At 34.8% G+C, this 21,186-nt stretch overlaps 1 protein-coding gene across 4 annotated transcripts in view; it reads right to left on the bottom strand.

The window, feature by feature from the left end:
- The window catches only part of ASCC3 (activating signal cointegrator 1 complex subunit 3), a 276,124-nt gene that overhangs the window by 131,237 nt on the left and 123,701 nt on the right, over positions 1-21,186 (bottom strand). For all 4 annotated transcript variants that reach the window (XM_063329884.1, XM_063329883.1, XM_063329882.1 and 1 more), the window contains one exon: positions 8,197-8,331. In XM_063329884.1, coding sequence (XP_063185954.1) covers positions 8,197-8,331 — 135 coding nt within the window. The remainder of the gene's footprint in view (positions 1-8,196; positions 8,332-21,186) is intronic.

The raw sequence follows: 21,186 nt of genomic DNA, 5'->3' as shown, positions 1-21,186 counted from the left end.
CCCTAATATATAGGAATACTACTAAAAATACCCGAAGGCAAGATTTTTATATATTGTTCACAATATATTTCTCCATAAATAGGCCTCTCCAAGACCTAAATGTCCATCTACATCCCTCTTAATACTAAATTCCACAGCTCAGGATTCATTAAAACAATAGGATCATTCTATACAGAACACATTTTTCTTTAAGCCATCAACTGTTAGGACCACATCACCTCATGAATTTTGTCTCTGACCTTTAAGCAGGACTACTGAATAAAATATCCCATGAAAGAAATATAAAGAGCTTCATTCCATTCTCTGAGAGATAATTAGCAAATATTTTTCAAATGTAAAAAAATATAGTAATTATAAAACAAATAGGGAACTTCAATATATGTTTGACATTTAATATAGCCTAATGTATTTGAATACATATCCTCATTTTATTTTTATAGTTTTTTTAATGGCATATCAAATATTAGATATGTTATTAGTAAAACAAAAATAAAATGGGGATTTGCTCTGAAATAATTAAATGTCAAACAAATGATTACACATCAAATATTTGATGAATGCTCTCTAAAAATTAATTTCTAATAATTTAAAAACATTTGACAGATAATTAAGAGGATTAGCAAAATTGCTTTCAAATTTTAAAGGACAGCAAAGAATCCAATGCTTTTAACTATTCTATTTTTCAGTTCCTCCTGTGTGTTCAAGTAGCCTTCACTTACGCTTGCTGTGTCTAGACTAGAACATGCATGATTTGGGTATTACTCATTCTTTTAAGTCATAGATGGGATTTCAGATATTTCTGAACACCTTCTTCATCCATTACAGTGAACACTGTATACAGAATACAAAATAAGGATTGTATTACATTATCAAGATTATTCTCTGCCAGGTATTGCTAAATTTCATGTCAGATGAAACGGCAAGACTGAATGGCCTGCAGTCTGATATTTTGGGAACTGGGCCAATAAACACCCTTTTATACAAGATAGCTCTTGTCAGATAAACATGATATTATCATTATGAAGCTTAAATTAATCATTCTGCATCACATAGCATTGATATAATACAGTTAGACTTCTGTCAGAAATTCCATTTATATGGTCTGGCACTGGGAATTCAGTACTATATAAAATGAATTTCACTTATTAAGGAGATTAAAATTAGGCAATAATGATCAAAGAAATTAATTGTACACAGAAACTTTGACTTGACAGAATGTCTAATGAGGTTCTTCAGAGATCAAATTTGGCCCATGGATATTTCATACTTGTGCTGGTGATCAGAAATTTAAAATGCAATCATGCTGATTAAAGGCACAGTTTGGAAATCAAAAGCACTCAGAAGGAACAGTAAATGCTTGCAAAGACAGGTCAGTTCCACAGTGCCATTTGGCTCACCTACGGGTTGAACTTTGAGATATCTGGGAACAAACAACCTAGGTCGTGTTTTGAGGATGGATTTTAAAAAGAACCCTGAAAAGCTCTTACAAGTCATGTGTTTCATCATGCTGATACTCAACTTATTGCATAAGATGTATATGATTTATAGTATAAGGCATAAGAACTGTTGTGCCAGGTCAGACAAAGTCTGTCTAGAGTAGTAGTCTCTCTGAACAGCAAACACCTATGGAAGAATATTTATCAATGCTCTTGCCAGTATATTTTCATGGCAACCATAAATTTGCCATTAAGACACTTACTGAGTAGCTCGACCTACCCCTAATAACAATTTGCTATTATTTAAATGAATAAGAACTTTCACACTGAAAATAATTTAGTGAATCCTAGGTCTAGAGCAGTAGGCAGGCCAATTCAGACATAAAGAATGACACATATCAAGGCTATATACAGGTTAGAAATCATTGCTGGAGCTCAAACAGAAACTCAGGCCTTGCTCAATTCTCTACATCACATTATTAACATTTCACAACAGCTGGTCCTTCTTGTCCACAAAAACTATGAATCCATTAGTGAGTCTCTGCAGTGTTTCTACCACTCTCACTCGTTCAATTCAGAACCACACTTGGGCTAGAATAACAATGTTTTTTTCTGACAGTTTTAATGGCAGAAAACTGAACAGCTATAATTCCTGGTGACAGTCACTTACACCTATATATGTAGGCCCTATCTGTAGAGCTATGTGGTACTAGAGTTCTTACCTTAGCCAGTAAATTTCCCCAGTATTAGAACTACCAGTGAAGGAGAAAAATCCTACAGTTTCAGGTTACCTAAATGTAGATGTGTATTGCACATGCTTCATATAGTGCTGTTCCAGCCTCAGGTGTTTAATTCCAGGATGGGTTTATGGGAGGGGAAGCAGAAAGTTAAGGGAAAAAAAAAATCTCATTACACACAGCTTGACGTCACTGTGCCTTGTGTCTTTATCGGTTACACTTTGAAATCTTTACAAATCTTAGTGCAGAAAGTTCCTATGACAAAACACATGATTATTAAACTCTTTCGTAAGATGCACATACGTTACAGCACAAGAAGGACATGGACCTGTTGGAGCGGGTCCAGAGGACGGCCACAAAGATGCTCAGAGCGCTGTAGCACCTCTCCTATGAGGACAGGCTGAGAGAGTTGGGTTTGTTCAGCCTGGAGAAGAGAAGGCTCCGAGGAGACCTTATAGCAGCTTTCCAGTACCTAAAGGGGGCCTACAGGAGAGATGGGGAGGGACTTTTTACAAGGGCATCTAGTGACAGGATGAGGGGTAATGGCTTTAAACTGAAAGAGGGGAGATTTAGATTAGATATTGGGAAGAAATTTTTCACTATGAGGGTGGTGAGGCACTGGAACAGGTTGCCCAGGGAAGCTGTGGATGCCCCACCCCTGGAAGTGTTCAAGGCCAGGCTGGATGGGGCTTTGAGCAGCCTGGTCTAGTGGGAGGTGTCCCTGCCCAGGGCAGGGCGGTTGGAACTAGATGATCTTTAAGGTCCCTTTCAACCTAACCCATCCTATGATTACTGCTGTTATAGTCACTTCTATTAGAAATATTTACTGCTAAGAAAGAAAATTTAGACTGAACAGTAATTGTTTTAATAACAATCCCCTACATGCTGTAATCACTGAAATCTTTCGTGTACTCATAAGTCTTAATATGTTAGCCTTAATTGCTCAGCAAAATGTTGCTAGCATATTACTCATTTTATGATTATTGATGATTGCTTATGCAGAGTTGCTGCCTTGGCAGACTATATATCTTATTGGATTAGTATCCTTATTGTGATAACCGTATATAAATTAAAATACGCCTCAAAGTATATGCTGTAACATAATCATTTCAATACACGATGTGCATTTTTATTTTAAACAGCAACAAGTTTCCTATGAACAGAGAACAACTATTAGATTTCCTTTATATCTTCAAAACTCTATTTGTAGATAACATTTATCAGGTAGCAGAGACAGAACCAACGAAATACCTACTTTTTCTGGTAAGTAAAAATAAAATAATTTAACTGTGTTTGTTGAATGCATCCTGAAAGAGGACAAATAGAATTATACAGGGAAAAGTTATTGGTGATGTTTTGCCACAGACTTCAGTATGACTAGGCCTTCACTCTATTTTTATTGCTATTACTAGTTTATTTATGTGGGTCAATGAAGAAGCCCTGAAGTACACTGAAGCATATAGTTTGTATAATAACAACAACAATAACATTTTCCCCCAAGATCTAGGTCATATTTACATGCATAAGAAATAAAATAATGTGAATTTGAATTAATGTAAAATGTGCATATCACATGTACTGATCACTGGAAGAATGCAACGAATTATACTGTCTCTTGATAGTCATTGTTAGACTCAGGGCGGCCACAAGAACATTATGTGAACTCTGCTGGAGAACACAATTCTCTCTCATTCATTGCTATAGTCTTCACAACTGTACCTTCTTATCAGTCCCTGGTTCTGAATTTGTTCTGTTATTAAAAGTCATACTTCTTGGTCTTGCTTTCCAAGACAGTCATCACCAGCTTAATTTGTAATTGCATTGGGCCTCATCTTTTATACTCTTCCTAGGTACTAGTTCTTAAGAACTTCTCAAATTCTGTTGGGAAAGATTCCACAGTTCCTCACATTACACTTTCATGCTTCAAGTTCCTTTGTGGTTTCCCCACATACGAGTTCAAAATTCCCTTTGGAATTTGCTTAGAATGAACACATATAGTGACTATGGTTTATTCACATTTTGTATTAATAGCATTTAAAGCTAAGCTTACAACTTAAATATTAATTTTCATTACCTCTCTCTTCCCAATTTCTTTTCCACTTCCCGCATCATGATACTAAGTCGTCTCTGCTTAAAGTGAAAATAAACGCTTCCCTATTCAAGCCATTTCTTCAGCGTAAAAGCAGAGAGATTCTTCTGCTTCACAGAAGGGATTCCTTCTTCTACTTCCCAAGGGATTCCACCATGCAATTCTCTGAATAAGCCAAAGACTGCTGTCCTAAAGACCACCGTCCTAACTCTTGCTGTTTATGATCACAGCCTTCCTCTGAATACTGAGCTCAATTACTGCAAGCAAACTTGCCATTCATGGCAACAGTTGCCTCCAGTTCTTCCCTGCTTGAGCAGCAAGCCAAGGAGGGGCCTGGCTGGATTCAAAAGCTGTCTCTAAACGCAGCCTATGAATCTCCTGGGTTGCCTGAAAACCCCAGAAGATGGCTGAAATTTCCCATAAAAATGAAGGCCTGCCAGCAGCAGCACTTCTCCCACTAGCTCTCAGTAAGTCACATCCACTACTTCCCCATGGACAGGTTGTCCATGACAGACCTCAACCACAACATCCTTGTCTGTTCCTTCCTGCTCTGATCTTGAACCAGACAGGAGCTGCACATCTTTGCTTTCGCTGTGGAGCTTTGCACAGCCAAAGATCTAACTAACAGAGAGCACAACTCCCTCTCCTTCTCTTCCTTCTCTGTCTTTACCAATATGGTACATAAGATGCATTGTATCAGAGATGCGATCTGCCTGCTATATCCACAAGTAGTAAGTATTATATCACATCAAAACACATTCATATTGCACATTAAATTCTGAAGCAGTCAGAAATGCTATAAACACAGTTGATTCTTCCTTTTGATGTAGCGTAGACTACTACACCCTTTAAAATGCCTTTTCCAGTACTATGACTAGAATTTCCTGCTGAAGCTGAAGAGCAGCCAGGAAAGAGGCTGGCTAAAACCAGGATACCCTACCAGGGCAAATTCTGGTAACCAACAGTTCACTCCCTCATGGAAAAGGGAGCTGATTGAATACGTTATTTTGACAGGTAGCATACAATCTAAAGATGACAACTACCGTAAGGGACAGACAACGAGTTCATTAAAAAAAATACCCTGATTTCAAGTGCACTTTTCATAATTGAAAAATAAATCAAGAGAGAATCTCTCTTTACTAGTATCACAAATCTGATATTACTTAATGTGAAAGACACTGACATCTTAAGAAAAAAAAAAAGCAGACAACACTGGTATGTGCTTCATGTTATTCTATGTTTAAAGACTTCTTGTTGTAATGTCTACTCATTACGTTAAAAAAAATCATATTGACATAAAAGATTCAGGCATCTCCAATGGAGAATAATCATATCTTTCATACAATGACCACATTTGTTGTGACAGTTTTTAAATTTTTCAGGGAATTCCCAGTGAAATTTATTTAGCATCAAAATAACCACTTAATTTAGTGGAATTTTGTTGGGAATCTTTCAATTATTTTTATTATTACTTATTAGCTTACCTTCCTAAGATTCTGAGGTAGTATAATGAGAACTATAGTTTCTGGCTGTATTGTAGGATGTGAAGTGTTTCTTCACAACACCGGTCGTGCTTCTCCAATTACATTTTATAACATACAAGTCAAAAAGCATATAACATACAAGTCAAAATAGCAAAAGCAGCAGTTTTGCTATTGTAATAATGCAGAAAGTAGTCAAAAGGAACAAATATTCCCATGAAATATAAGAGAAGAATTCATTTGCTTTTAATTACAATGAAGGCCAGTTTGCTTTATTAGAAAAGCTAGAAAACCTCTGTAATTATTTTCTAAAGCAAAGTCAGCTTTTCTACAATGCTTCACACAGATCAACATTTGGAACTACAGATCACACAGATCAACATTGGAATCCTCAAACAATTCAAAATTTGATTTTGAACAGATGCTGGGATTCATAATAAATGTATGTGTGCTGGGGTAGGGATGTAGGGGACAGAAGAAAGAGCAGGGAAATCTGCTGTTTTACTCAGTGTCCCTTAGATTTCAGTCTGATGCATAAATGCCCTTAGAAAAAGAGGTTATTTCAGATATGCAGTCAACCAACCTATAGGCCATCTTATCTACCACTCTCTTTAATTTGTTCTATAAATGCTACCTTAAATCACTATCCAAGCACAAGTAGTAATAACCTGTTTTCCAAATAGGTTTAGAACTTTTGTTTTCTCTGTGACATTCTTGCAGTTCCCATTAACATAAGAATATGATTTCTAATTTATTTAATCCCACAATGAAGGGAAGAACTAAACATACAGCAGTAGTTTTCACTGAAATAGAGTGAGTTGGACAAATACTTCTTTGACAGATACCTCACAAAATAGGCACTGCTGAAATAAGCACATCACTTCTCCTAACTTCATTTGCAATAATTTTGACTTTCTAAATAAGCACTGGTACTTTCAATAGCTTAAAATATTTTTTTCTGTATTAGCATTAAAACCTAATATTATTTTTAATAAACTAAGAGTTTCAGATTTTGTTCTAAGAAATCTAATGGAAAAAGTTCAGCATTAATTACCAGTATTACAGTAGAAACATGGGATCTCCAGGTTCAGGTTTGATGTTATTTTTATAATGTAGCAGATATTAACATCCAATAGAAAAAGTGGGGCTTTTTAATACTATATTTCATGAAATATAAGGACACGAATTTATAACTTCCCATAGTTTTAAAAATACTTATCATAGCTCTCAGAAGTATCGACAGAAAGAACATACTTGACCCCAATTTTAAAAAATCTTCTTTAAATTAGAATTTTCTCTACATTTCAGAAATTTGAATTTACTGACTCTACCATCTATGCTCCATTCATAATTAGTAAATCTGAACGAATCCCTTCACATTCTCTTCAGAAATATAAAATAAGGTAACATATTTATTACAACTAAAGGCAGACACAGAATCTAAAACCCTCACAAGATTCCTAATTCTCAGAGGCCCAAAATATTTAAGAGTTTATCAACACATTTTCCAGTGAGAGAAAGTATCTTATACATAGATTAAACTTTCTACAATGAATAAGTATCTCCTTTATGTTCTGCTATTTAGCTGGGCAGAGAGAAAGAACATTTTAAGAAATATTAACAGGACAATCTAATCTTTAGACCTCAATTAATACCACCAAATGTAAATGTCACATATAACACTGAATTAAGAATTGTTTTGGAAATATCCTCTCATCAGAAATACTGGCATATTGCTTGAACAGATGAAAAGAAGTTGTTGCAGACCAAGTTACTTCTGTATGTTAGATATTAGAAAAAAATTTGGAAGGTCAACTAATACAATTCATACACAGAACTCTTAGAAAGCATGAAAATGTACAGTCTCAGATGGCAAGTACTTGGCCACTGCTCAAAATAGATCAGATTAAAAGGGCTAAACCCTTATGAGATTCAAATGGCTTTCCCACTTCTGAATCCCAAATAGATTACTTTTTGATTGCCCACCATTAATTGATGCATGAGGGAAGTCAGATGGGTCTGGAAAGGTGTTAAATTTATAGGCTAAGTTGTAGTGACTTTAAGAGAGTTTTCTGTCTTAAAGAGTGGACAGTCGCAGATGCTTAGGGAAAGAGCACAAAAAGCAGGGGACGTACTCTCCCGAATTGTGGCAACTGGTGGTTTACGGAGTTCCTGAGCTGCAGACTACATGAAAACTACTGTCAAATAGTTCAAGCTGCATAAACCGCAACCTATTACCAGCTTTTGTTTAAAAAACTGAAAGTAACAGCACTTTTCCTTCACCATTACTCCTTCCTTTCCTCTATTCAATTCAGCAATTCCACACGTCACTTTAGAGCAAAATATGTCTTCCCAGAAGCTCAAAAATGCTTTCTCTATTTCCGCCTTGGACTGTCTCATAAAAATATCAATTCTAGGACTGTGAAGACTACCAACGTAAATTATTCATTTACCTGTTTTTCAGCTTGTCCATAATCCGATCCTTGGGGTGACAAAAAGTGACAAATATGACCATTGTTCTTTGCTTTTTCTCGAAGACCCATAGCAGTTCGTACTGTGGCATTTCTAGCATGAACAAACACCATAACCTTAAGATAGAAAGAAACAGAGTTGATGAGAAATCTTAAATAATGTCTCAATCAAATAATGAAAACACTTTAATTACAAAATATTCCCTATATGAATGAAAAAAAATAGTTATTACATGACATACTGATGAAAACTAATGTTGCTTTAGGGAAATTGAAGAGTGATCCTGCCTATATTGTATTTAACGTTTTCAAAGAGCTTTTGAGAAGGTTGTCTTTCTTTTTTAATTCTTTAGTCTTTAAAAGATAGGGAATGATTGTTGGCAATAAATAGTTCACTTTCACAAAGTAGGGAGATTACCATTGATGTAAAGATTTCTGTTATTTCACACATCCTAAATGATCTGGAAAGCAAACAGTGAGGTGATAAGTTTCCTGATGGTACGACTTCACTATGTGAGACAGCTGAAACAAAAACTGACTATAAAGAATCTCAGGAGGATACTGCAGTCCCAAACCACCGAACAATCAAAGAGAAGAATAAAATTAAGTACCAACAAATGCAAAACACATATGGGAATACAAATTTTAAACTAACAGACATGATTATGGTTTTTAAACCACATACTATCACTCAGTAAGATACCTTAGAAACACCGTGGACAATTCCCTGAAAATATCAACTAATTGTTGAGCACTAATCAAAAGTTACTTGTATGCAAGTCTGCAGTAGGGTTTGGAAATACAGTTGGGTATCATCCAACCAACCCCACTGTCACTTGATTATACTTATTACCTTCACATATGGTATCTGAACTGAGGGACAGAAATGAGATGTTAATACTTATTCCTTTAGATAGGTATATGAAGCAATTTAAGCTGATACTAAATTAAGACTCCCTGCAAGGCACATTTAAGATGAAGCCCCCCCAATTGGTGTAGAAAGGGAAAAGTGATTAAATACACGTAATTCCAGTTTAATAACGGTTCTGAATGTCTGTTAACCACACAGTGCTGGGAAAGGTACACTATGGAAAACACTCTATATTGTCCCCCTAAGCATTTTGTATTGCTGAGGGTTTGGTTAAATTGACCCCACATACTTGGTCAGACAGCTCTTCACTTTGACCAGGTATGACAATTTCTGTGTTCTTAAAACTCATATATGGAAAAGTTTAAATGCCTCTCTCTTGAGTAAATGCCAAACACTGTTTTGCAAGTCCATCTAATTTTAATTAAAAATGTAACCATGGACTTACAGTTCTCATTTAAGGTAGTTTCAGTTGAATTTTAAGATTGGTAAGTCAAATTACAGAGTCGTGGGTTTAATTTTGGCCTTTGGCACCATCATCCTTGTATCAACTTGCAGTGTACGATTAAATTACTTTAAATGAAACACTATTAAGAAAGTAGTGATAGTTAGGGTATAACTAAACAAGATATTGCCTCTGTTCTTACTTTGGAAATTCATAATCTAATTATAAATGCATAACATACATATTTTATATAAAAGTAGACATAATAGTTGTGCATTTATATAAATTATAAATTTATAATTAGAAACAATCAATGCAGGTGACAATACAGAGAAGAAATAAAAAGAGAAACAATGTGTGCATAACTATTTGCTTACTGGGAGCAACTGCTCCTTACCTGTTTTAGCTTATTTGATGGAACATCTTTCCATCATCAGTTTAGTAACACCATGACCCCTACAATTATTAGCTTTCATCTAGAGTACAAATATTCTAAGATACATGTCACAGTTCGCAACATACCAATTTTCTTTAACTTAAAAACAACATACTGGCAAAATCTTTTTAAAGTTTCTTCAGAAAGTAAGAGGACCACAACCTAACAAAAGTACAGTGTATGTCTCTTCTGTTTTCATTAATTGTTTAACGATAACTTGTCTATTTACCGTTTTGTAATTTTTTTCTATAGAAAGCCTGAATAAAAATCTGTAAATACTCAAACCAGCAATTTCCTTTTATTATCAGATTCACTATGTCTTCTTCAGTGAATTCTCAATTATAAACTCTGTGTCAACAGGTTTCATTGAAAAAAAACCTTCATATTTAAAATCAACTTGATTTTATAATTTACCAATTTGTTTCCTTTTTAAATGGAGTCACATTAACATCTGACTCTTTGCCGAATAGATGAAAAATCAATCATCTCGTGCAAATAGCTAAATTCTGAAAGTTAAGAAACTGAGGAAATTCAGTATTGGGCATTAAGGTGAAATAGGAACGGTCTTTTTTATCCAGGTAATTTAAAAAAAAGAAGAAAAAAACCAGTGTCACATATGCACTAAGGAGTTTTATGATTTAACCACAAAATAGATTTGTTGATTGGTTTTACATTATATTTTAATCTTTTAGCTTTTATTTTATTTCAGTCTTGCATTAATTTTGAGATCACTACCTACATCTTACATCTAAAATGGTGACTTTGAGAATAGTGTTTACACACCATTAATACTAATTAAGTTCAAACATATTAGACTAATATATTTCTGCATGCTTTGACATAATATTGATAAATATTTTACTGGTTCTCCTGACCTTTTAAAAATTCCTAATCAAAGACCAAATGAAGTGTGGTCTGACTGAATTTTCTGGAGTGCGTGGGAGTTGTAAGGCTAAAAAGACAAAGCTAAAAGAGCAGCTGGAAGCAGGAAAGCTTTTAAAGTTTAAAAGGAACTAATAAAACAAGTCAAATAAAATAGCAAGCAAATCTGCACATAAGTGTGCATCTATAGCCAATAAACCTCTTAATTAACCAGAGTATAATTCTTTATGGCTTGTTTAAACAGGATACAGAGAAAGAGTCATATTAGGAAGTAACTTCAAACTAAACAAGCTACAGTAAAAAACCCAAAAAACCTAGGTGTAACAGTTTGGTGGCCTACACCTATTATAAAAAACAAGGGCGTAAAGAAGTTGTACTGGGAAATGAGACCACGTAAACCCGTAAGTCACTACAGTTACACCAAGTAGAGCACAGAAAAGATGACAGTAGAAAAATAGGACCTTAATTAAAGAATCATCCTTTAAATTATTATAAAAATGAACAGCAACTGCAACGCTTGTATAGAGCCCATTCCTGAAACCGTGTGAGGAAAATTCCTCTTAGTTCCAGTCACAATAATCAGGCAGAGCCTTTAGGAACTGACACTCTGAAGTCAACGGTCACTTTGATGCCCTGGCCCTACTAAAACAATGATAAGGAACACCAAAAAGATACGGAAATATTATCTGGAAGACTTATAAGAAAATTTGTTTTTATTTTTCAGGTTTCTTCCCTGCCTTTAATTTTACCTCACCTTGAAAGCAGATGTGATCCAATCTCTTTCCTGGGATGAAACTGTGCTAAAAGTAGTACACTGGTGGACAAAGCAGTAACATTCATATCTAACTTTTACTAGCCATACAAAAACATTAGAAACTCAATGTAATATGAACTTCTGTAGGAAAATAAAATGTAATAGCTGGCACTATTGTATAATATTACATACTATATGTAAAATTACATACTATATGTATAATATTACATACTATAGCTGGTATAGAATATTATACAAACATATAAATGTAAGTATATTGTATAACTAAATCCAGGCCACTGAACATTTCTAAAATGACTACATAGCATTACTTTTGCAACACTTTTCTTCCAATTGACATACTTTAAAACACATTACTCAATAACCAGTTTGTCTTAGTACGAAAGCATCTGAACCCTTTTTCAAGGTCTAGTCCCTTGATTTTATTTGAAATGATGACAGACTTAAGGATTAATCTAAAAAACTGACAAAAAAGATTATGTAGCACTATGGAAAATTTACCAATGTAATAACTGTACAGAACTAGGTACACCTGCAGTCATCTACTTGAGATGCTAGGTAAGATACATAAGAGCTCAAGAAATGCAGATATTAAAAGCACAGCTATGAAGGGCACTAGAGAAGACCAAAATGCCTTAAGAAATAATACCATAAAATAAAATAAATTGAAATTTCTAGAAAAAATTAATTCTTGGCAGGAATAAAATTATACAGTCCAGGGTACTGGACAGGGAATTGAAGATGACCAAAAAAAACCCCACCAATCCTGGAATTGCCAGCCCTGACCTGAAGGAGCTGGTTAGGCTACCATGCAAAATATGGAGAAAATAGGATGGTGCTAAATTGGGAAGCCAGTCTTTAACAAACACAGTCTGTATTTAATCTTCCTTCTTACATAGAAACATTACCTGACACATTTTGTAAGTGAAACAGACAACACTCAATTAATGAATCAGGATCTAGTTTTTACCTTGTTTTATCTACCATACTCTGATCAAAGCCTACTCTCAAGAATTAACAATTCCATAATGGGATTTGCTGTGAGGTTAATCGTTACAAGAAGTCAGGATTACTTAACACCAAGGAAAAATTTATACAACATTGTTTCCTCATATTCCCATCTCGCAAGTGAAACTAAGGTTAAGTGTATTCACTATCTGAGTGTAAAACTTAAGATGTGAGATCACAGTTCTTATTACATAAGACTTGATAAACTCAAAGCAGAGCTCCTATCAATTCTATTGAAGCCATGAACAGCCAATACTCTTAATCATCAGATCAATGCTTCCTATGTCATAATTCTCAAAATTTAGGAGCCCTGATTAGTACACACTTCAGCATCTTCAGCTTCTGTAACACCAGACATAAACTGTCAGAGGCAGGCAAAAATCTAAATTTTCAGTGAAGTGTTTCTTTGTCCTTGGTAACAGACCATCTCTTCTTTTCCTGTTATTCTCTATTGTATCCATCACACAATTTTAAACTTCTGGAATGAAGATGTGTCCTGACACAGAACTACTTTAACATATGAAACTCTTGCACAAAATGAACTAAAAGAAATAAAGGTCCAATGCATAAAAACTCAGAATATTCACTGGTCAAAGTATACCACATTTAGTATTCTCTGTAACACTTTTTATGTATCGTCTTTTTCTTCCCATTGTATGACAATGTCACACATATTAACAATAATTCATTCAGAAAGACATAAGACCTTATTATGCAAGCAATAACTAAGAAATCAGCATTGTATAATTTCTACTCTACCCAGAAGCCTTTCTACAGTTCTTACAGAAAGATAGCTAAATTTCAGATGTGTACCACATTTTCTTTATGAACTTTACCTGCCACTGTTTTTAAACTAATAATGCATACTTGAATTCATTGACTTTTATGTATTTCATCATCACATATCAACACCAGAACAAATTTTTAAATTTAAAAAGATTGTACAAATTTCTGACAATAAAAAGAACTTCTCAGTGAGAGGCTAACAGACAAGTCTGATTAAAAAAAACAGAACACTTTATTAGCTGATTAGAGGTGCCCAATCTTAAGGTTAATGTTTACTTGTAATCTCTGTACGCCACCAAATATGTTTGCAAAGAACCATCCCTAGCTAAAAACTGACATATAGCACCTTGTTGAATGTTTTTCCCCCAATGAAGATAGTAAGTATTTACCAAATACATTGTAAGAGAGCAATATAGTCTTAAGAGGGTTAATTTAGCCTGTCCTAACTGCGTCAGAGAATATTATATTTCAGTGGCAAAATCTCTGTGCATTAAATTATGCAAATAAGTTAGAAAAACTAATTTAGAATAGAGAGAAGTGGTTCCACAGCTACAAGCTGTGTAATTAGATCTGTACTCTGCAGTTCAAAGCTAGCTCTGGTGTATATAGCCCGAGTGCTGACAGCGTCTGCTGCTGCTCTCCTGAAACCAAAGCTTTTAAATGATAAAAAATATACAAGAAAGGAGAAAGCAAAAGTCTCTAGCTAGGTTACCTCCCCAGAATTTTCTTGAAGGATGAAACAAATCAAACACCTTCACTAAAGACTTTGTTTAAAATTCACAACAGGAAGTGCTTGCATTCCCCAAGTGTTGTATATTCCAGATTGTAATCCTGGAATGTGTTACTGCATCACCATAGCACTGAAAACTGCGCTATTATTCAAAATACCTACGAGAACTAGTACTTTTTTGTTATCAGAGATGCGTACCTAGACACTAGTAGGACTTCTATTTTCACTTAGAGGAGAAAGAAAAAAACACACCCCACATACACATAACAAAAATGCCTACAATGGTTCGCAAATACTTATAAATCAGGTACTTGAAATCCCTTGAAATACCTTTCTTCAGCCTTGGACAGTAAAGATGTTTGTGCTAGCTTTTCCTACTGGAAAACACAGCTTTCAAAGTAACATTCTGTATGATAACTCCAAAATGGTGCATTCATCTTTTTGGGGAAGCACACTGACTCTCATGTATCTTTCCATCTTGTTATTACAGTGCTGGTCACTTGAATGCTTCAGTTCAGCATCTCTGTTTCACTTAACAACTCTCCTTGAGGACAGAAGGCCTAGGTTTTTCCACTGACTTTGCATCACATCTTTCAAAGAAATTAAGATGAAAGAATGAATTTATTTAATGCAATGTCTATATCAACTATGTACTTTAGAGACAAGTATATAGACTTCATTCTAGCTTCAAAACGTTGTTTGGCTTCACTCAGCTAAATCCTTATAACATGTTCTTTTATGCGGTATCCAGTTCTTGACTCGGGTATTACTTCCACTGAAAATGAACAGTTAGGGATGTGGATCAACAGATCAATCCATCCAACCACTTTCTCCCTTAATGCCAGCACGAAACGCCTCCAGGTATTTTACAAAACTCAATTCCTAATGAGGTTTCAAAACTTCTCCCCAAGGAGCACTGACTGCACCTGTTTATGTTAAAAACATCAGCCTTTGCACCTCATTAAACTGCACCATCTCCTAGACTAAGTACAACTCGCTAACGTCTAGCCTCATTCTAAAGAATAATAAAATTGTTTCTTTCTTGCGTTGTGATTTCTCCCCATCTGCCGAGGTACAGTGCAAAATTCCGGTCCCTAACATTTACAGAATGAAAAGCATATTCCATGCAAATATAAATGAAATAGCTCTTGATACTCACTGAAAAATCAGAATGTCTTGATTACCAGATCTAAATGACAGCCTGATGGTGTATAAATGTGATTTCCCCTTCCTTTCACTAATATCACAATAATTTATGAAAATCACTATCCAGAACTAGTAACTGAAAGAACAGCAATATATGAAATAAGAATTTTTATAAGGTGACCTATACTAAAACTTAAAATGTTTAATGTAGAAATCTTGCTTTTATTTTAGCAGATTTTTGTATTTTGCATATTAAACAACACCATGGGAACAGAAAAAGCTGAACAGGCTGCGTCCCTTACCAAGGTGACATGAGAATTGGAATTTATTGTCTAATTATTTTAATTAATTTTAGTACATCTTGTATTTAAAAGAAATATTGATATAATCTGCATTTGTATTAAGAGCTTCTTTTATACTACAGAAAATTGAAGGATTACTAAGCTGCCTCCAAACTAGTTCTAATGAGACAATTTACATATCCTTCCTCTTGTATCGAAAATTCTTCACAAGTAAAAAGCAGACTGAATTTACTCATCATATAAAATTAAATAATGTGCATTAGAATTCAGGAATTTTCGTTCAAGCTTGAGGGGTCAAAAATGCCAAAAAATTTCAGTAAGAGTCACCATTAAAACACCCGTACAAACTCTGCTGAAGAACAAAGCTACACAATACTATGCAATATTTTAACAGAAAATATTAATTAATATTAACTAATAACAACAACAAAGGAATCTATAATGCCACATCAGCTAATTGGTACTCTAATGTATTTTGAACTCTCAATAGATTACCATCAATTGCTGTCTCTGCTAAGTTTTAATTTAATTATTCACTCAAATAAATTACTTCTGAACATCCCTGTTTAAACAAAAACTAGGATTTTCAAAAAAACCTCAACAGAATGTAATTAAAAAAAATTTCTAACATAGCTATTTATCTAATTATATTTCTATTTAGATACACCAGCTTTTAAGGGTAGTAAGTCCTATTTAGTTTACAGATATTTTTACTATTGTAATGTGAACTTGCTCATTTATCTATCTGTAATACTACTACTTTTTAAGGACATCTGTACTATAACTTCAATTTTTGTATTTTTTTTAATGTGGAAATGTATTTTTTACTTAAGATGTGCCCACCCTAATGAACGTTATATCATGCAGTCCCATCTACTTTTTGTATTGCTTATGAAATTCTATGTAAAAAGTATGATAAGGACATTCTATTGGAGTTACTTGCTTAATTTTCTTCCTATCTGCCCTTCCTTCAGTTAGCTTTTTCTGTTCTAAATCTATCCATAAAAAAAGTTCTACTATCATACAGATTCTGAAATACTACCGTCTTTCTTATTCCTCATTTTCATTTCTCTTTCAGTTTCCTTCTTGGTGCACCTCCGGCTCTGTCTTCTCTGACTTGTTTACAATCGTTATTGTTGTAACTCTATTCTAATTCTTAGTATAAACTTGCTCCTGGTTTTATTTTCTTCCTTTCTCCTTATCTTTACTCTACCTTTGTTGTATTGTCTGGAGCAAAAGATCTTCCCATTTAATCGCAGACTTTTAAACACAGAACTTGTGGAACTATTACCATTTAAAAATTTTTTTTGTAGGTGTCATAAGTCTTTGGTGCAAAAGAAATACAGTTGGAATAGTCCCAGATAGTTCCAATAATACATATATATGTATTTTAAGATATCTTTTTCTTGTTTCTATACAATTTATAGGCATTCTGAAAACTTACTGTTTCACTGATTTCCAGGTGGCAAGAGATGATTTAAAAGGTGCATAGATTTCCCCATGAAAGGTAGATTCCACCACAAAAAATGGCCTTACTACTGTTAGTTATTAAATTGACTTTTTAGGATTATATCTTAAAAGACATTTTAGCCTGGGATGACCAAGGAATATTTTTTTAAACGAGAAGTTGATTAACTTACTTCCTCATCCTCTGACTTTTTCCCCCCTCATTTTTTAACATGATAACCTCAACTCAGCTCCTGCTAATTAGGTTACAGACATGATTTTCTTGTCCATTCTGAAGATAGAGATGACATATTCTGTCTTTTAGTTCTCAGGAACCTCCCTTTATCACAGTGGTCTTTCAAGGATTATAAGTGGCTTTTGCAATGACATCGGCCAGCTCCTTCAGCATGTCTGGGTGTCTCCGATCAGGTTGCATAGATTTATGTAGGGGTAAGCATAAGGAAGTCCTTGCTCTGATCTTTCCCATTTGCCTCAGGGACCTTGGAATTCCTGTAGGCAAAGACCAAAGTGAAGAAGACATTGGATAGTTCAATCTTCTGCATGTCCTTTGTCACCAGGTTTCCTGCCCCGTTCAGCAAAGAGACATTATTTTCCCCAGTTGTCTTCTTGCTGCTGCTGTACTTCTGGAAGCCCTTCTTGTTGCCCTTTACACCCCCCTGCCAGATTCACCTCCAGATGGGGTGTGGCTTTCCTGCACGCTCGGACAATGCCTTTATATTCTTCCTGGGTCTCCTGTCCCTGATTTACTCTCCTGTGTGCTTATTTTTCATGTTTGAGTTTTGGTAGGAGTTTCTTTCTCATCCATGCTGGCCTTAGACCACCTTTGCTTGATTTCCTGCACATCAGGATGGGCCATTCTTGAACTTGGAATATGTGATCCCTGAAAATCAACCAGCTCTCCCAGACCACCTGCCACAGGATTCTTCCAAGCAGATCCCTGAAGAGGCCAAAGTGCTCTCCTGAAGCTCAGAGCTGTAGTCTAGCTTTTTGCCTTGTTCCCTCCATCAGAATCCTGAACTCCACCATCTCATGGTCACTGCAGACAAGGCTTCTCCCAGCGTTCGCAAGCCCAACCTGTCCTTTCTTTTTTCTAAGTTCAAGGTCCAGCACAGCATCAACCCTTGTCAGCTCCTTAATCACCTGTGCTAGGAAGTTGTCATCAATGTAGTCCAGAAACTTCCTGGATTATTTTTGCCCTGCTGTATTGTTTCTCCAGCAGACATTGGGTGCTAATGTCCCTTGGGACGACCATAGACAGTGAACATGAAGCTTCTTCTAGTTTTCTGAAGAAGTCCTCATCTACTTTATTCCTGATCGGTGGGTCTGTAGCAAACTCCCACAACAACGTCTGCTGGCTAATCCTCCTCCTAAGCTCTCAGCTGGTTCACCACACCATCCCTGGGCAGACCTCCATATATACCAGCTGTGCTCTCACAGACAAGCGAGTTTCTTGCTGTCCTCACCTGACCTTGCTTAAGAGCCTGTTTCCAACCATTGCAGCACTCAGTCACGTGAGCTATCACATCATATCTCCGATCTCAATACAATCTCAGCTCAGCTACTGGACGCAGCCCCTTAATTTATCATTTTTGTTCCACATGCTGCATGTAGTAGTGCACAGGCATTTCAGAGAGGCATCCAGTTATGTTCATGTAAAACATGACATTGTGCCCTCTGCCACTAAGTAAAAATGAAAAATAACAGGGGTTCAGTGTCATTTCCATTCAAAGCTATGGATAAAACAGTTCTGGAACCACAAGTTTGACATTAAGCCTCTAGCATTAAAATAGGAGACTGATGATACCAAACCTTTACACTGAAGAACAGTCAGTGTGTATGCTGTAGCACTAATGGAAGGATGCTTCTGAGCAAAAAGTATTTGCCCATATGAAACTTCATTTCACTTCATTTGTACCTATACAGCAGTTATAAACATTTTCCCTTAATGTATGCTGAATGGTTTGTCTGATTTAATTTACATTAGGAAGTTCTAAATTATTAATTACTTTAAAAATTGCAAGCACTTGTGTTTATGAGCTTGTTTTATTATATTTTCAACTACATTATATGGCCTGTAAAATAAATGCTCGGTTATGGAATCAATGCTTAAATATGGATTTTGGACACTAAAAGAAACACGTTTCAGAAAAGTATAATGGGATCTACACTATCTTCAATTTGTAGCATTAGCCAAATATATGACAAAATGCAGACGAAAAATGAAAGAGTGAAAATTAAAGTAGAGAGCGAATTATTCAATAAAACAAACAATACTTTACCGACTCCTACAGGTAGTAGAAATTATTCTGAATTTTAATTGACAGGATAGAAAGAAGAAATAGCAATATCTATTCCTGTACAGAAAATTAAGCAAGAATAGCTAGTCTATTACTATGCAAATATAAGTCATTAGGCAGTTAACAATTGCATTTTTGCAGATGCCAATGGACTTGAATGACAATTATTATTCAAAATTATAAGCAGATTTTCACTGCATCTTTTTTTAGAAAAACAAGATCATGCAAGAATTTGTTTCAACAACTTCCCTTTGTCCTGTTCTGACATTAACTATTTTGACTTCATATAATAAAATATTTCTACACTATCATAAATTATATTTCTGACAAATATCAGTCCAGAATAAGAGTTGTCATGTCTACCATACCTCTTCTTATGTTTTCAAAACTATTTATACATACATATACACACCATCCATAATATGAAAAAATTAACCAGGAGCCAGTAGCAATACACAGATTCTATTCAGCTTTACTGAAGGAAAGGAACGTAGAGGATACTGAGAAATCTTCATATCTGTTCCCATTCCTTTTACTTAACTAAAAAGAGCAAGAAAATTACTGTGTCAACCTCTATATCTTGTGCTTGTCTAAGATCCAATAATATATATAAACCTACTAAACAATTAAAGAACAGAACAGTCAGGTTTTCTAGCTTATTTCTTAGCAGTACTGATTTTAAAAAAAAGATATCTTCATCCAGAATCTATTTTCCTCCTAATCAACAGGTTTTCTACATCATCAGAAAAAAACAAAACCAAACACATCACGAACACCTGAGTACACATACACAGACAAGCTACTATGTAAATACAAATATACATGCAAAAACTAGCATAGAAGGCACAGAAATAGAACACATGATATTTAGAAGGCTACCTAATTTAGAAGGCTACCTAACTGAAGAATAATAGAATATACATAACCTATGGCATCCGTTTCCAGCAATTTCCTCAGTTGTTCATATAGGCAGTTGACAAGTTATTAAAATGCTTAAAGTTAAACAGATTTGACTGGAAAATATAAAGAAAAATAGTATGTATGTATCATTTGACAATAACATGAAACATCTGGTGTGTAACATTTTTTGAAGAGTATCTTCTACACAGCACAACAATATAGTAATTTTAATTAAAGTAAGAGACAAAGTTCCATTTATTCAGGCATAATATTATATTAACTATTATATCCTTAAAATTGCAAAAGGCAGTTATTGTGGAAATGAAGTGCATAAATAAATAATGAAGATGCAGAACATAAAAATAGTGCACCATCACTGAATTAGTTTGTCTGTGATTTTGTTAAAGAAACCATACACAGAAATGGGCCCTAATTGCGCAAAAATTGCACAGGAATTTCTAAAGAGAACTATACAAAGTATTCAAGCCTTCACTCAATCAGCTGACAGATAAATACATTCCAAAATGATTAGTCATAATTCATCTATCCTGCCAGACCACTTTAGCTTCTGCATTTGTGTATTTTTATGTACCTACATATATGGGTGCATATATAAATACAGAAGCAATATATACACATATATATGCAAATAAGCTACACCAGGTGATGGATTAGAAGCAGTCTGTATAGATACAGAATTACAAAAACCCAGACTGAAACAAACTCTTTAGGCCACAACATGGAAGTCTAGAAAAAAAACCAATCCAGATAAAGAATACATTTTAACAAATCCAGTAACTTTTCAGAGTTATTTGTCCAAAGTGTGCTATAAGCAATATTTCACACAGCAAAAATACCAGGACAAGCTTAATTCTCAAGGTACGAAGTTCCAGAGAGACCTCTGAAGAAAATACTGTTTTATTAAATCTT

Source organism: Chroicocephalus ridibundus, chromosome 3, assembly GCF_963924245.1.
Source record: "Chroicocephalus ridibundus chromosome 3, bChrRid1.1, whole genome shotgun sequence".
In the NCBI taxonomy this organism is placed as follows: Eukaryota; Metazoa; Chordata; class Aves; order Charadriiformes; family Laridae; genus Chroicocephalus; species Chroicocephalus ridibundus.
The sequence above is the reverse complement of the archived record's forward strand: the minus strand, read 5'-3'. Positions and strand labels throughout refer to the sequence as shown.